General features: G+C 38.0%; 1 protein-coding gene across 3 annotated transcripts; it reads right to left on the bottom strand.

Annotated features, from left to right (window-relative positions):
- Positions 1–808: 808 nt before the first annotated feature.
- On the bottom strand, positions 809–18229 carry pou6f1 (POU class 6 homeobox 1). 3 transcript variants are annotated; one of them, XM_082146200.1, is made up of 12 exons: positions 17832–18229; positions 16108–16238; positions 15728–15772; positions 12416–12599; positions 10989–11104; positions 10393–10618; positions 9922–10136; positions 7050–7178; positions 6690–6926; positions 5615–5750; positions 5220–5388; positions 809–2688 (listed from the first exon to the last, which is right to left on the bottom strand). In XM_082146200.1, exons 2-12 carry the CDS (start codon positions 16159–16161, stop codon positions 2343–2345), a joined length of 1857 nt encoding a protein of 618 aa, XP_082002326.1. In that variant the 5' UTR covers positions 16162–16238; positions 17832–18229; the 3' UTR covers positions 809–2342. The 3 variants fall into 3 exon arrangements, with proteins under 3 accessions (XP_082002326.1, XP_082002327.1, XP_082002325.1); XM_082146201.1 differs by lacking the exon at positions 15728–15772 and having other exon boundaries at positions 17832–18226; XM_082146199.1 differs by lacking the exons at positions 16108–16238; positions 17832–18229 and having other exon boundaries at positions 15728–16092.
- Positions 18230–18483: the final 254 nt, after the last annotated feature.

Raw genomic sequence — 18483 nt, 5'->3', positions numbered from 1 at the left:
GAAACAAAACATTTAATAAAGTAATATTTAAAAAAGTAAGTAATACAATAAAAATATAAGATTAGACACTTTACCCACTGTACATTTTTGGTGGACTTATTTTTCACAAAATATCACTTAGACTTTATTCACAGCAGCGCCATGTTTGATTTGACACATCTCTTCAGTGTGTTGTACTGTTATTTAAAGTGTTTTTATATGGTTACTGACCAAACACTGCAAAATATCTTTTCAAGAAGTTTCAATAGAGAAAAAACTCCAGAAAACATGAGCTGTGGGAAATAATATAAGTGATATGAGCTTATACAGCAGATGCCATTGAAAACATGAGCTTTCACACCTGTCCTGCTATGAATAAGGTCTAAAGTATAAATAAAATATTACCTAAATGTTTTGGATCAATATATATTCTGTCAAAATACCGCAATTGTTACATCCATCAATCAACCAATCAATCAAGCAATAAAAACAAATCATTCTGAAAGCTTCATACACTTTAATGCAGTGATGATATTTAGTTAGAAAATATGGTTACCATGGCAATGGCAATTTTATTTTTTGCATAGTAACAAATATCCATGCTATTTTAAGGCCACAGACCATAAATAATACCATGGATTGCTGCATTATCTTCATTACAATTATCATGCTTTCTATCAATAGTATTTGTAAAATAATAATAATAAATACTTTTTATATGTTCTGAGAATTAATTTGTGAACTTTGTAGTCTGAGTGTGAGGAATACAATCATGACTGGCAAGAAATCAAAAGGTATTTACCAAGATATCAAAATCAAATACAACAAATCTGTTTAGCGTTAATTTATTCAAATAACAAGTTAATACCAAACATTACAATTGATACAAAATAAATATAGTTAATGGAGTACCATACCATTGTTTATAATCTGTAAATGCATTTAGGCATCATTTTAAAAACGATAAGTTCTGCGCAGATTAAAATGCTGAACAGATGCTGCCTTTTTACATGTTTAAGTCTATGTTTATAGCATTTGTTAAAACATTGTCTAAAACCATTCCTTCTTCACAACATTAAAATGTAAATGTATGGTATTGTACCAATCAAGATAAGAATCCATTAGATAAATATTGAAGGTCCATAAGAACAATATAGCTTTATGCTTAGAACAAACATGTGAAACATGTTACAACACACTTCTGTCTGGGCTGTTTTACTAAATGGGAAAAGATTCATATCACCTGTGAATATGGGAGAACAAATGAGGGCACAATCCTTATTCATTAATGATGAATTGCATTTGTGATAGTAATATCTTTTAACTTTTTTTTTAATGGCTCGTCACTCAACAATAAAAAAAAAAACTTCAGCGTTTCAGTTGTTTTTTTAAGTGCCTCATTTAGGTATAGATGAAAGTTTGGCTTCAATATCACCTCCTAATATTAAGATTTGCCTTCTGGTTATGACAAAAACAGTAACAGTAAAATCCAGAGGACATGTTCTAGTAAGTCAGTCATTGTAATCTTTGATACAGTTAGTTTTCTATTTAAAACAGTTGAAATCATACAATTCTCTGGCATATGAAATTACGATGATAGCTGAAATGTTAAAATTGGATTTTGCCACATAAAAGCAGGGCATGCTTTCTGATTCAGAGAACTATGATTGTCCACTTGACTGAACCACATCTACAGTATTTAAGCACAAAGACAGGGTAATCACTGTACTCATGGAAACTGAAATAAAGACCTGAATACACCCTCTTTGATGGACTTTTTGGAAGGTTTAAGATAACCAAAAAACAATTATCTGTCTCAGGCATTGTACAATCACACATCTTACAGCAAAACTATTTGAACACATGAATAAAAATAAAATATCAGTCAAATGATTAAATAGCCTCTTAAATGTACTATATGTAGTCAGAAGCCATTGCTGCGATTGCTACAGCGAAAAGCAATTTTAACGGTTAAGAATATTGTTAGTTTCTGCAACAACAAACAAAAACAAAAAACACAATAAAAAAACCTAAATGAGAGCATATTTCATATATTAATGAAGTGCTTATTTTCATCTATAAAAACAGCAAATGCAGGATTTTGTAGCTTCGTCCGTATTTTAAATAGTTCAAAAGCCATTTAGCATTGAAAAGTGTGATGGCATGGCAAAAGGTCACTCTGCATGCAGCATAAAGGAAACAAAAAACAACAGAAAGAGTATGTTTGATACTATTCTAAGACCGCACACAATTTGAGTGCCGCTGGCTTCATCACAACAGCAAATCAGTCATTTTGCAACTAGCACCAATACATCAACGTCCAAAAAGTTCTTCTGTTGCTCTTTAAGAGATATGTCATTGTCCTACTGGGCCTGAAACACGTTGATCTTGCTTGTATTTTTAAGAGTCTGCCGACGGTTACAAAACCAGACCCGAACCACCTCTCGGTCGTAATTCAGCTCCTTCGCGATCTCTGTAATCTCTTGGCCAGTCGGAAGGGAGTTTTTCTCAAAGTAAGTGTTGAGGACCTCAATGGCCTGCGGCGTGAAGCTCGTTCTCCGTTTGCGCTTCTTGGAGGGTTCTCCGCCCACAAACTCCATCAAGTTCTGCTGACCCTTCTGGTTCCAGAGCTCAGCCTCTGCCAGCCAGCGCTCCAGCACAGGCTTCAGCTTCTGGGCACTTTTAGGAGTGATGTCAAGCTTCTCAAATCTTCAAACAAGAGGCAACGTGTCAACACACAAGATACTCGAGTGAAATGTGAATCTTTCTGGCACTTATATTTGATTACAGATTTTATATAGAATGTAAAATGTAATTTATATAAATTAAACTTATATAAACAATACAAAATAAATGTATATAATGAAATACCAATTATTTGTCTCAGGAAATATACAACTACATAGCTTAAAGTTTACTGCAAAACATATATACATGTATAAAATTTAGGGGTGGCACGGTTCACAAAACCCACGGTTCGGTTCGTATCACGGTTTTAGGGTCACGGTTTTCGGTTCTGTACGGTTCTTGTTGTTGTTTTTTCTTTTAATCTTTAACACTCCAAAAATGTACTTCAGCATATGATATATAGCTGAATTATCTAATTATTAATTAATTTATTTCATAAATGGGGTGTGTTTGCAAAACGCAGCTTCTCATTTCCCGTGGGCTGTGTCGGACAGTTATTTGTCACCACTTTTTGCCAGGGTTGATATTATGTCCCAGCACGGATGTACCAATACAAATAAATAAAACATTTCCAGTTAACTAGCAAAGTATTCGTTTCGTTCGTTTGTTAAATAAGAAGCAATCTAGCGCTGAAATGTGTTTTTTTTTATCAAGTGATCAAAGTGCTCGTTGCCGTTGCGATCAGTGGCGCTGATACAGTGTTCTCGTGGCTCGCGCACACACCGCAGCGGCCGCACATTCTTCACTCAGACGCGCGCTTCAGTCCGTTGAGGAGACTCTAGGCTACTCTATTCGTTCCGATGAAATCACAAAACAAAATTCATACAAATCTGTCCCTGCTTGATATACAACCGCTGATAAACATAATCGGTTTTGATGAAAAAGAAAAATATATACGAGTGCAGATTAGAACTCAGAACTAGGGATGGGGCCGATCCGATCCAGTATCGGTATCGGGACCGATACCAACGTAATTCACGTATCGGATTTTCCCGATCCAACCTGCGGAGATATCCGATATCCTTGAGTCATGTCTGCGCTTTAACGTTGTCTGCTGAAATGACTCCAAAAGTGATTCCCGCCGGCTAGTCTGCTAGCTGGCCGCAAACTGCGGAATGGATTTCCTGAACGGAGGCGCGGCTCAATGAGACACAGAGTTATGAGACACGCCACCGCTCAGGAAATCCATTCCGCAGTTTGCGGCCGCTGTGTGGAAATTCTTCACACTGGAAACACCGCAGAGCAAGACAGCAAAATGCAATGTTTGCAAAGCCGTAATTCAGAGCTCGTTGAAGCTCCCACGCGTCGTACAACACAACGAATGCAATCAAACATTTAAAAAAGCACCACGTTACTGTGCGTTCACACCAAACGCGAATAGCGCGTCAAATTCGCGTCTGCCGCGTCTAGTTGGACGCTTGAATATTTTGAATCCATTCGCGCGCCCAGAGCGAAATTGACGCTCGTAAAAAGCAAAAGGTTGAAGCGAAATTGACGCGCGTCTGAGGCGAAATCCGCTTGTCTGTTTGCACATGGCTGATGTTGATCGAGCATTCATCGAGAGAGTTACAGCATCGGAGCGAGGATCACCCTTTAGATAGTGTGTGTGTGTGTAAGATGTTTACACTTGCACTTTTCTTATATTTCAAGACTCAAGTATTTGACATTTTGGGAATGTAATAAATATTGACATGACCTACAGTTGCATATTTGTTTTCAGAATGGGATTTTTCCTGTTAACAGGATTTACTGTTTTTCTGACTTCCTTTTCTGACCTTATACTTACCATACATGCATAAATATGTAGGCCTACATATCATACTTGCCTGTTGAGAGGAGTTTATTTCAGCATCATATAAAATAAACAATAATGATAATAATAATATTAAAGCAAACACAGCTCTGGTATCGGAATAGTATCGGTATCGGCCGATATCCAAATTCAGGTATCGGGATCGGATCGGAAGTGAAAAAATGTGGATCGGTGCATCCCTACTCAGAACCTTTGACACGCTTGGCAAGTTCTGCCACTGGACCATTAAAGTACATACCGGTACGTGGAACAGTCGATCTATGTAGCCTATTTATTCACGTGAAAAAAACAACATATAGCCTAGTGGAGTTGATCTCATTAAATGTCTAAGTAAACCCAGTGTACTATTTAAATCGATTGCTGGACATTGTAATGTTATTCTACATTTGTCTGATTTATGATTTAGCATTGTATTAGCAGTAGCACGGGCACAAGGCTACATTGCGCATGCGTCGAACCGTGCGAACCGCGCGACGCACACACGCACCGAACCGAGACAAGCGAACCGAACGGTTCGGATGTTTTTTCATGTACCGTGCCACCCCTAATAAAATTATATTATATTTTGTATAAAGTGTAAATATAAAGAGGAACCCTGTATGTCACTGTTTTTTCCCCTCATTTGTTATGGCACTATTTACACAACAAACAGATCAGGAGTGGTTCAATCATTTCTGTGCCGACCTCTAAGACACGTAAAGAAAGAAAGAAACAAAGAGAAGATATAAAAGAGACTAACCTGCAGATGGCTGACTGACTGTAGGCGGGACCCTCTGTAGCAGTGAGAGCCTGGCCAACTTGAGTCTGTGTCAACCCCAGAGAGAGCCGTCGAATCTTAAAATTCTTGGCAAACTCCCGAATCTCCTCCAGATTAATGGCCTCTTCTTCATTCACAGCAGACTGTGGCTCTAACGAAAACAAAAATTGAATTAGGACTTCTGGATGCTGTCCAGATCATAAACAACATGAGTAAACTACCCATGAGTCACTGAAACATCATTTTTCAAAACTGAAATCTGATCTAAACAACCTTAAAGAATTGCTCCTATTCAATTATGTGACTGAAGAAGGTTGTAAATGCAATATTGCAAACATAAACGGTAAAGATATACTACCAGTAAAATATAAACCTACTGCTGACAAGCTGCCCCACGGTAGGCATGTCTCCACAGGCGATGACACCGGTAGAGGTGAGGGATGTGACTGATTTAACCACTTGTGGCTGGGGAGCAATGATCACTTTAGATGGGGCCACTTTTCCAATAGGACCCTAGAGAATAAATTACAGTCAATCAACAAATATGACAATCATTTTACATTATATTTCACATGATCTAGAGCAATTGTGCAAAACTCACCCCCTGATTTTACCAGGGCATTGCAAGGTAATTCTAAGGTATTCTGAGTTCATTGCTATTAAATTGGTAGGGTGCTCTGGGTGGCTGCCAAGGCATTGCTAAATGGATGCTAGGGCATTCTGCTCATTGGAAAAGAGTGCCTATGGCGAAATTTCTGTAAAAAGATATTACTTTGCTTCTTGCTTGTTCTGTGACACTTTCAAAGTGAAATGTCCATTGACTGGCACTAAAAGCGTGTACAGTCTGCTCTATTGCGTTTGAAAACAATGCACCACCTAGACTAAATCTAATCGATGTTGCTAATAAAAGCAAACTTGAGATAAAAACGCATTTGCTGAAGCAACCATGCTATTTTAATATGCTTCTACAAGTCTTTGAGTTCTTTAAAAGTGACTCATGGGATTCATGTCTGAGACTTTACAAATCATGTGCTAATACTGAAAAGTATTTTGAGCTCATAGTATTGTGCAAGGAACCGTGTGAAAATAAGTCTTTATTAATGTATAATTTACTCTTGTATTCTTAATTTTTGTGAACCGGAATAAAAGTTTTCGGTGTTTTACTGCCACTAGTGTTCAGTTCAGCTGGAAACTGCACTGAACTGTGTATATATATATATAAAGTATATAAAGTATGTTTTCCAAATATGTAGGTAGAGGCACGTTTTCCAATGAGCCTTGGCATGCTAGGGAATCGCTAGGGTATTCTGAGTGGTTTCTTACTCATCCAATAAAAAAATTTAAAAAAGATATACTAATGCTTAGAAAGTAAAAAATGGCACACAGACTACACAAAATGTTTATTATCATTTATAGACCAATGAAAAGCCATAGTAGCTGGCACTATAGTACCTGCGTTGTGGTTTTGGTGAGTGTCAGGGGCACAGTGGATTTGGGGAGGACGGAGGCTGCAGACGGGGCAACCGCTGTTGGACCGTTCCCTATCGTAGCAATGATCTGGCCCTGGGAGTTCAAAATCAGCTGTGGGGACATGGTCTGGACCTGCAGGCCTTGAGCGGGTAACGCAGAGGCTGCCGCAGCTCCAGCCAGTGATGCAGGGTTGACCAGCAGAGGAAGTGTTCCAATCACCTAAAACACAGGTATGAAACTAATGAGCCTGGTATGTAAAAATGTTCATTGGGTAAGAAGGCTTGCCTTTGGGAAAAATGTGTCTGTTAAATGAATAACTGAGCATTTAAATGTAGCACTAACCTGGCCCTGTGCGTTGGTAATGAGTTGACTTGTGAGTCCTGCCACATTAGAAATGGCGCTGGTGAAGATGGGAGTTGTAGTAAGAGAGCTGATGAACTGAGGCTGAGCTCCCAGAGAGGCTGCGCTAATCTAAAAAAAAAAAAAAAAAAACCTCCTGATTAGATTTATATAAAAATTCATTACGAAATATTGAAGGCTAGATGAGTTTCCTGAAAGGAACTACCAGTACTTGTAAAGAAGCAAAAGAAGAATGTTTTGAGTGAGCATAGGTTTAAGATTTTTTTTTTTTTTTACAAAAACATTCCATCTAGTTTGCTTATAATTTATGAAATATTTACAGAATTATTATTTTTATTATTACTACATGCATTCTACAAAATAATACATAAATAACAACAACAACATTATTATTATACACAATCTTTAAATAAATAAAAAATAAAAATAATATTGATTAATATTGATTGAAAAATATCCATTGATTAACATTAGTTAAGTACATTAGTTAACATGAACTAACAATTAAGAATACTTAAATTATGTTAATTTCAACATTTAGTAATACATTATTAAAATCAAAAGTTGCATCTGAGCTAACATGAGCAAACAAAGAAGAGTTTAATTTTTATTAATAAACATGAACAAAGATTAATAAATACTTTATTTGTTAAGGCATTAACTAACGTTAACTAATGGAACCTTGTTGTAAAGTGTTACCTTATTATTATTATTATTAAGGTCTATAAAATATAAAGTCAGTCTAGAACTATTCAAAATATTAGTTTAAGTAATCAAGCCCTGGAATTCAAGATCATTTGACCAAAAAAACGTCTAAAACTTTCTATCAATGTTAAACCAATGATGTATGAAATATGGAAAACTAGTTGAATTGTTGATGAGAAAGCACCAATCATGATTTTTCATCGGCAAATTATTTGTGTATTTGCTCTATAACAGGCAAACTGGCCTTAAACAAAAATATATGTTGCCATTTGAAATTAGAGGCAACCACTGAATTTAATCATGATCCAAACACAGATGTTACGCACATGTAGCATTAGCAGTTGTTTTTGGTTTTAATTAGATTGTATAATTTCAAGATTTAAAGCAAAAACTGAATGATCAGACTTAAGATGCTACATACACACCTGCACAAAACAAAAACAGCAGACTGAATAAAAATGCAAATTCACTCTCTGACAGTAGGTGGCGCTTATGGAACAGCGCAGTTTCATTGGTTACCGGTAAACACAAATCAGCATTGTGCTTATAAACGGGCATTATACAGAGGTAAGAGGAAAAGAAAATGCCATTGAAACGTTTCTGTCCGTTCCCTTTAGAGATGTTAACGTCCCGTTTACAGACGTTGTAATGTTTCTACTAAGCCCCTTTCACACAGCGCTTTGAACCCGGCAAATTGCCGGCAAATTGCCAGAGCGCCTTCTGTGTGAACGCAAACTCGACCCGGGATTTATGCCGGGATCGATGCCGGGTCGAGACCTAGTAACATTGCCGTGTTCAGTCCCGGAACGCGCGCTGTGTGAACAAAAGCCGTAATAATGCCGTGTCGTAGTGATGACGCTGAAGCCGGGCTCGTTCTCCAGCTGTGAAACGGTACGTAATGTGCAAGTTTATGATCGAATCAGAGAAACAAATGCACAGGCGTGGTTTCTCGAGAGAGAGATCGCAGCTCATAAGCAAACTTAAGACGCTGCTGAGATTACAAGTCACATCGATGTCACGTGTCTTTACGGCATTTTTACGGGTTGTGTGTGAACGCACTCTCTGATTCTGGAAAATCACTGGCAGTGTGAATGAACCAAAATCAAACGAACCCGGGTCAAATCCCGGGTCACTTTATCCGTGTATTTTCCGGAATCTCTGTGTGAAAGGGGCTACACAAATAACATTTTTACTAATACAAATACTAATTACAAATTACCTTTTAAATATCCAATACTAGCCACTAAGTATCCAATAAATAAATGCAAATCTGTAAAATCGTTCAATCGCCCATATTGTCCCAAAGTATTGTGCATCCTTATGCTGGGTACACACCAAAAGATTTTTTACATCTTATAAGATTTTCAAAATGTGATAGACCACAAACATGAGGACAAAAAATCCTAGATTTTGCTCCTATAGTGTGTGGTGTGCCATGATGTGACAAAGACAGCACACCACACACGAACATATTTTCAACCAGAGTCTCGACTGTGAACACAGGAAATCTCACAAAATCTCGCGAAACCTCAGAATAAGCATGGCGGACGATATGCAGGAAGAAATTGTGATGATAGTTTGGAAAGGTTTTACACAACGTTGTTTAAACATTCGTGCTGTTGCCACAAATCAACAAGCTGATCCTCCACCTCTGCTGTCCACATCAATTTCACTTTGTGCTGCGCCATGACTGCGTTTGTTATGCTTCCGTCTTCCATCATCTCGCTTTCTGATTGGATATTGTTTCGTTTCACGTGATAATCTCCAGAACGTGCGCACGTTTGTCCTCGGAGTTCCCCCCACACATCAGGATTTCTGATCGTAAATATTAAACATGTTGAATTAAACATGAATATTTACGATTCGCGATCGGGGCGGCTCCGACGTTCTTCCGATCAGGTTCGGACACTCTTAACACACCTCACACCAAGGGAAAATCTGATAAGATAATCTGTAGAACCATCAAGATAATCGGAGCATAGCTAGGATTGTCGGAAGGGGGGAAATCGGCCCAAAATCAGCCTGATTATCTTTTGGTGTGTACCCAGCATTACTTCAAACATCTTAAAAATCCAATTTTACACATGAGATATCATACAACTAAACGAAAAACCTGTTTCTATTCATAATAGATGATTTCCCTACTCACAATAGCAGGGTTGATGGACAGGCCTGCAGTCTGAAGTGTTGCGACAGAGACACTAGGCTCTGACACCTTCTGCACAACAGATGCGGTGGTGGCTGGCGTGGTCTGCGTTGGCTGCAGGGCCGCTTGCATGGACTGCAGAGCAGACACCTGGGGCTGCAGGACCGCCTGCGCAGGTGACTGCAGCTGCGTCTGGACAGAGTTCAACATAGTAGCAGCTGGAAAAAGAAAACAGGCTGTTGTAACAATCAAAACAATTTAAAAAGAAAAGTTTGTTTGCTCGTAAAACACCATGTACCATTAAAATTGTCATTATTCTGAACTGTTGACTGGTCTGGACAAAAACACCATTTCATATAAACACAATATCATGCATTTTAAACTGAATCTCATGCCAACAGAATGTAAAATATGCACTTTTTCTAAGATGCTTTGCACCTGATGAGTATCCAAAATGTGTGAGCAGCACCATACCTTGCAGTCCAGCAAACGGCAGCTTCAGCAGTCCTCCGGCAGGGCTGACTGCCGTGAGACCAGGGATGGTGGCGACAGTGGCAGTGGGTAAGGTGAGCACTGCCAGACCACCCTGACCACCCACAGACCCCGCCATACTTAAAGGAATGAGTAGGGGCTGACCCAGAGAACCCTGCTGGGCAAACATGCCCGTCATCAGAGAGGCCAAGCCATCCTGAGTCAGGACCTGGCAGGGTAATGGCAAACAGATTTAATTATTCTCAGGAGTTTCAAATGTGTTGACATTTACAGACATTTGCTCTTTTAAAAACTATTAAAAATCAGGAGTGTTTATTGAAATAAATCTGGGGGGAAAAAATTAAATCAAATGGAATAATATCAAAACTTATCTAAAAACAACTTAAAAGAAAACTGGAATTGTTGCTTTGCCTCGTATCACTTGGAAATATTCATTCAAATAGTTAGAAATGTCATGATATGAACATCCACAAGTCAGAAATAATCAGAAAATGATCAAGGGCTTGGAGCAAAACTGACATTGAAAGTGTTTTAAACGGCAAAAATATCCTCTTTTTAAAAAGGAAAATGGAGTTCACCTGTGGGCAGGCCTGGACAGTGATGGGTATGCTGGTCTGCGGCTGGGCCTGAGACAAACTGATGGGGGCTGTGGAGACCACGGTCTGGACTGCAGGTGCTGAGACCTCCACAGACACTACATGCAAACAGAGTCAGACTTGCTGAAATCTTTTATTTTAGAATAATCTTTCCATGCATAGGAAACATAATGAGTGGTGGTGTCTTTTTCAAACCATGCATTTATTACTATTATGACTCTTAGGGCCAGATTTACTAACAGCTTGCGCCAGCGGCAAACCGTTTTTGGCATTAAAAAACAACTGTCAGGAATTATTAAAGACACCCACTGAAAAATTTGCATTGAAAAGGCGTGGACAGGATTATTTTTGCGGCTGACCTTACTGTATCTGCATTTGTAGGAGTTTGCCTTTCAGAAGCAATATTTATGGGAGGAGAGTATTTAAATGAATCATGCAAGGTGATTTACTAAGGTTTGCACAAGTCAATTTACTGGTATTTGCACCATTATTTACCACCCAAAAAGCATGTCTTAAACCAGACGCTAAGGCTCTGTTTACACCTGGTATTAAGATGCGTTTTGGTCGATCGGATCACAAGTAGACGAGGGAGACACGTACCAGTTTACACCTGGTGTTTTAATCTGTATCTTTCAATCACTTTTGTCCTGATTTCTTCAAGGGGAGGGTCTATGGGCGGGTAAATGTATGGATTAATTTTTTTTAAGATCTTTTGATCTAATGGACTAAATAAGCTCACGCAATTTACATATGAACACAACCGGAGAAAACAGAAAAGCATGCTCTGACAGCACCAAGACCACATTGAACTTGGTGAGTGTGTGTTAGATCAGGAATGGGGAAAGAACATTGTGCTTGGTACGTTTTTCATCTTCAAACTAAACTTGGGTCTTCAGCTATAGTTTAAATCCCGTCTGGCTAGCGCGCTTCCCATTATGTTAACGCATTAAGTCAGCAGGCGGAGAGTAGGTGGCCTTTTGTGGCTGTTCAAATGCATTCGTCCACATGAACGTTTATACTACGAAAGCAATCCGTTACAATGCGTTTTCGACACCCTTTGGAAGTGGTCAAAAGTGGACAAGTCAAAACATTTTAGACTCCGTTTACACCTGTATTTAGCATCATCACATCCACTTGTGATCCGATCCACCAGAAAGCATCTTAATAGGTGTAAACAGGGCCAAATCTGTGCTGCTCTTATAGATTGTGTTGGTCATTATAGAAATTATCCGGCAGAAGATCACACGCAGAACTTTTTTGGAATTGCGCTCTCACGCTAATTTGCCCTGTTAAGTAAATCTGGCCCTAAATGCTTCTTAGATGGTAGTGGCTTTGAATACTGGGTTGCTGTGATACCAAACTAGTGTGGCTATATATATATATATATCAGTCAATTTTATGAGCCTCACCAGCTGTAGTTGTGCTTGTGGTTACTGGACTGTCCAACGGACCCTCGTCGGCTGCATCCAGGGTCTGACCAGCGCCCTCCTCGCCCCCTGACTCCAACTTCCCATCAGCCCCTGAAGAAGACAAGGCTGTATCCACCTCCACCTCCAACACACGGATGGTCTCCTGACCTGACATGACAATGACCTGGAGGAAGGGGTTTAACAGGTTATAAATGCTCTCCTTTCCGGGGTAATGGGGACAGTGATGACAAGATGAAAATGCACCATGGTCTGTTATGGATGAGTTTACACCTGTGCGTGTATGCTGATCTCACAGACATTTGATTAAAATACTGATAAGGTTTGCTGAGCAAAAGAGCATGAAACTGTTGAAAGTAGAGCTGGGCGATATATTGAATATTTGCAATGGTTTTATTGTGCTTTTTTCATTTTTATTTTATTATTTGGTCATTAAGGTGCACTTTTCCTCCATTAATTTTTTTAAATAAAGAAATTAAATACTTTTGCAAAGTACTAATTTATAATAATACATTTAAAATCCCATAAACTCACTTAAGACAAGCAGCATAATAAAAGCCGTTTTATCAGACATGGTTGCCCCTATAGGATGATCCATTCCATTTTGAGATCACATGACCAGTAGAATACTATTCATTCACTAAAGGGATAGTTCACCCCAAAATGAAAATTAGCCCATGATTTACTCACCCTAAAGTCATCCTAGGTGTATATGACATTCTTAATTCAGACGAATACAATCGGAATTATATAAAAAAAAATGATTGGCTCTTCCAAGCTTTATAATGGTAGTTAATGGCTGTTTCTGTTTTGAAGTCCATAAAAGTGCATCTATCCATCATAAAAGTGCTCCACACGGCTCCGGGGGTAAATAAAGACCTTCTGAAGCAAAGCAATGCATTCGTGTAAGAAAAATATCCATATTTAAAACTTTATAAAGTAAAATAACTAGCTTCCGGCCAAACGAACATACGGATTTCTAAAGTCTAAAGAACCAGGACATTTTTTAATATAACTCCGATTGTATTCGTCTGAAAGAAGATCGGTTCATTTTCATTTTTGGGTGAACTATCCCTTTAAACCCTCCTGTTACTGGACACTATCGCTTCAAGGAATAAACAAATGATGGCTGATTGTTAAAGTGATAGTTCACCCAATAATGAAAATTATGTCATTAATTAAACACCCTCATGTCGTTCCAAACAAGTAAGACATTCATCCATCTTTTTAATGAAATCTGAGAGCTTTCTGTCCTTCCATTGACAGCTACGCAAGTACCACTTTCAAGCCGCAGAAAGACAGTAAAGACATCATTAAAGTAATCCATGTGACAGTGGTTTAACCTCAATTTTATGAAGCGACATGAGTCCTTTGTGCAAAAAAAACATAATTTACCACTTTATTTACAAAATATTAACCTCCAACACACATTCACTAGAGCACCATAATGCATGCGTGTTGTGTTGACACAAGAGCAGACGTTGTTGTATGAACTTGCGTTGGAGATTAATATTTTGTAAATAAAGTGGTAAATTACTTAAGTCACATGGAGTACTTTACTACCTTTCTGGGGCTTGAAAGTGGTAGTTGCGTAGGCTGTTAATAGAGGGACAGAAAGCGCTCAAATTTCATTAAAAAGATCTTCATTTGTGTTCCAAAGATGAATACGCCTACGTCTTACAGGTTTGAAACGACATGAGGGGGAGGAAATAATGACAGAATTTCCATTTTTGGATGAATTATAACCAATACATAACCAATAATAACCGATTTTGCAATTGGTAAGTGAAAACGTTTAGTTCATGCCACTAGGTATCACTATTAGTCCTAGACAACATGAAAAAAGTTCCGAAATTTAAAAAAGAAATTTAAACGTTTTTGAAAACATTTGAGAGCGTGAAAGACAGAAGAGAGATGTTTTAATTAATGATTGCGATTCAGTTCAAATAGTCCATTTCAATGAATCGAAGATTTGATGAAAGATTTGTTTGCAGCATTCCTCAAAAACGTACGTGGCCTAACATTTTTCATATATTAAAATATTTTGCTGAAAAATACATTGCTGAAAAATTTCTTTAAAATGCAGTGTTATATTAGTGCATACATGATTAAATGGGTTCATTTATTGAATAAAGGCATGTAAAACATATAATTTTGTGCCATATCGCCCATCCCTACTTCATATGCATTTAACAGCTGTACAAGAGGCTCAATAGCTTAAAAAAAAAAAGCTAATTAGGAAAGAAAGCAGCAGAGGATGTTTTAAAATGTTAACAGGTGCCCATGAAACACGTGAACTCTAATGTCAACATGAGCCTTTGAAATCCAAGTGAATTCTGCTGTCTTTGACTTATACACTACTGTTCAAAAGTTTGGAGGCAGTACATTTTTTGTTTGTTTGTTTGAAGGAAACTTAAAAAACTGAACTGACTGTGTTGCCTCGCCCAAAAAGCTTCGCTTGAACACACCACAAACACTAAAGGCGACTGTCAACTAGCACATGCGTTCTGCGCCTTCATGTAAGGAAATAACTGTCTATATATGCAGGTATCAATTCATGGATTTCATCAGGTCCCTTTCCACAGGTGTATTAATCAAGCACAATGCAGTCTGCATTCATAATCTAGGTGCTTGATTTTATACACCTGTGGAAAGGGACCTGATGAAACCCATGAATAGTCTATATTCGTCATTCAAAAAGGGAAATGAAACTAGGACTGCAGATATACAAACTGTAAACATTCTGAATATCAATCATGCTAATCATTTTCTTCATTCCAGGTGGCTGATGTTGTTCTGCACATTGGAATGTTGAGGTAAGACGACGTAAAATGATAACAGAATTCTCTCTGTGGCGTCTTGACTTCTTTGCTCGCTTTCATCTCTTTCGCTTTTATTCTCATGCACTCGTTCACTAAACTGAACAGTCAATCAGAGTTCTCCCTCACACCGATGGTGCGGCGACGATGTCCAAGTAGAGACAAAACTGGGACGGCCGACTGACGGCTTGGTGCGTCAGAGCCTTAAGAGACTTCTCTGGAAAACGTACCGACTCCAAACTTTTAAACGGTAGTGTATTATAACATAAAATAGCATGAAGAAATTTAAGCTTTTGCTCAGCTTAATTGTTTTGAAAGTTTGATCAAGCATTTTATTAAGAACATTTCGCGATCATGTTTCAGTCGAGATCAGAGAAACATCACAGGAGTAAATGCAGGGCTGGGGCAGAGAGGGAAGCTCAGCTCAGGACAGTGCCACGCAGAGAGCAGTACAGAGGCAGGAGAGGGTGCGTACCTGGTCGTCTTGTGCTGGGAATTTCAAAGTGCAGGAACCTAAAAGCTGAGAAAACACTTCTGCGGTCAGACAGTGAATGGCTAGAGAACAGAGATGCCAAGCACACATTAGGACAAACAACCAACCCAACAACGACAACAGTGACATGAGTACAGCAAACAAGCAAGAGCATCTACCCAAAAAACTAGCATAAGCAATGCTTTCTGCAAATGCCCCACCACCAGAAGAGAATTGCTTGCGCTGTGAACGTAGACTGAACACTCACACGCATGGGTCTTAAGGCTGGACATGTGATGAAATGTTAAGGTATTTGTTTTGGTAACACTTCATGTAAGAAACATGGGAGAACGTATGAGATTTATGACTTGACTCAAGAATACCTGTTCATTGACAGTGAGAGGCGCATTGTTTGCAGGGAGATCCTCAGTTTCCATGATGACGTCTAAGCTCTGAGGAGATCAATGATTCTGCATAGTGGTTGAAGGGGATGTTACCAGCTCCGCAGTCGCACCTGAGACAAAAAATACTAGTCACTAAGGATGCTTGACAGCACTAGATGCAGACTATCAAAGATAAACGTCACCATGACATAACAATTGACCCCATTTACCTTCTCAATACACATTCCTGGTCTTATTGCGAATGATTCATCATGTTATTCCAAAATGTAATAACTTGCTCTGTCACCGAAACATATTTCCTTTTCATCAAAACCTCCCCTACTACAACCACCTGTCAGAGACCAATTTTTTACGATTCAGGGAATTTCTGGATAAAATCAAGTCCTGTCCTACATTTTTTTTGGTCACTGAACACCCAGTTTCAATCAGAAATACTTCACATTATGGAAGAAAAAACATGATTTTAAATATTACGTTATAAAAGAACAAAAATGTGACTCAGTACAGCTAAATCTGACAAATATCACAATTCAATCAGAAATACAGAATCATGTAAACATTATAAATAAAGAACATTTGGATTTGAAATCTTAAGTTATAGAGGTACAAAATATGTGACTTAATACAACTAAATCTGACAAATATCACATTTCAATCAGAAATACTTCAATCACAAATATGGAAGAAACATGTTGATTCAACTATTAAGTTTCTGATGGTGCTGTGCAACTAAACTGACAAATAATTTACAATAAAGTGTCCCATTTATATGATATAATACTATTCTAATATAATATATAAATACAATTATATTCTATACAACATTACAATGGGCCTGTTTATTTTTAGTTGTCTCAAAACTACTAGGTTATTGCAATATAATAATACATAGGTTATTTATATTTTAAGTTTAAAATATGATGGTGACCATTAGCACACCCTTACAAAAAAAAATCACTTTGGTTTCAGCCTTAAAACCATAGCTTCTATAGTTGTTACTAATAAGTGGATTAGCCATCAAAATGACACTTAATTGTTTCAATTACATTACATATTATGATTGTTAAAGTAATCACAATAAGTATAGCAACTATTTTGGCGGGAACTACGATTACCATGGTAAAACTTTCTAAGGCATTGACCAGATAGTCATGACGTAGTCAAGTGAGTAACGTCACGTCTATGACGCGCGCTCGCAAGGTTGTCAACTTAAAATTTTAGAACCCAGGTACCTCATAGTAAAATGTAACAGTTTTTTGAAAAATGTTACATTATTTCAATGACCAGAAAAAGACTGAGCATGTTCCAATGCCATCACTGTGCAAGTGCATTGTAAGATGTCTTGCATTATAATTTAACGCATGTAATTATCCTAAAAACAATAGAGCATTATGTAAGTATTGCGCATTTACACATCAAGCAGGCCTGTGTGAGGTACTAGTGCAGCCTTCCTAACACACTCACAATGCAATAATAAAACTCTCCCTATGGGACACACACTTCATCTACTGATCACACTCCTCACATGCCAATATGCCATGACTCGGGACGGCATTTGATGTATTTCCTTTCTCTTTATCATAAATATATAAATTATGCTAATTAAGACCATTGCATATTAACCAAAAACTCATTTCGAATCCGCGAGTTGGTATAGCGTTGTGCGAAAATACGTGCAAGCTGTGATCATATTCACGACTTACCCGCTGAAAGGTGGGATATTTCCTTTATTTCTCCTCCTTCGGCAAGCTTTGCCACAGTTTCTTTTAAATATGCATAATTAAAAATTCATCTCACAGCTTCCGACGCGCGCTACGAATGCACACAAAAGAGCTATTTGCATTGATAAGGAGGCTCGGGAAAACGCTGGTCCTCTTTTTAACTAAATATTTAATGACGTATTTGCGTTAACTGTCGTGCCGGTGAAGCAAGTGCACCTTAATAGCCAAGGTAACCCCTTATCTGCAGAAAAGTGCCTAAAAATTAACACAAATTTGCTCTTTTGCACTACGTCATGAACATAATTTATGCAGGCCGAGTCTTGCATTGCATTGAAAAAATGGCGCTGGCTCGACAGAACTGGAGTGATGGCCGTCTTAAAGGGACAGTACACCGTGTTACTGCAGTTCACTGCACGATTCAAAAAATATAATATTGCTTTATTGTGAGGTTATGCTCTAATGGTAAAATTACTACTAATAATAATATTATTGCTAATAATAACGGGATCAATTTAATATTATGAATTACTATTGTTTATAATTATAATAATGACAATAATAATCACTTTATCATGCTTATATTAATATTCATTTCATTCTACCTCTGTGCAGTTTTTAGATTTTGTAATGCTTA

Source organism: Leuciscus leuciscus, assembly GCF_965113295.1.
Source record: "Leuciscus leuciscus genome assembly, chromosome: 18".
NCBI lineage: Eukaryota > Metazoa > Chordata > Actinopteri > Cypriniformes > Leuciscidae > Leuciscus > Leuciscus leuciscus.
This window is presented reverse-complemented; position numbering and strand designations above follow the sequence as displayed.

Coding starts and splice junctions, on each gene's coding strand:
- pou6f1 (XM_082146199.1), bottom strand. CDS start 15,874: ATGTCACTGTTGTCGTTGTTGGGTTGGTTGTTTGTCCTAATGTGTGCT. Junction 10,619..10,988: donor CTGTCCAGGCCTGCCCACAG/GTGAACTCCATT, acceptor TTACCCTGCCAG/GTCCTGACTCAGGATGGCTT. Junction 5,389..5,614: donor CGTGGGGCAGCTTGTCAGCA/GTAGGTTTATAT, acceptor TGTTTTCGTTAG/AGCCACAGTCTGCTGTGAAT.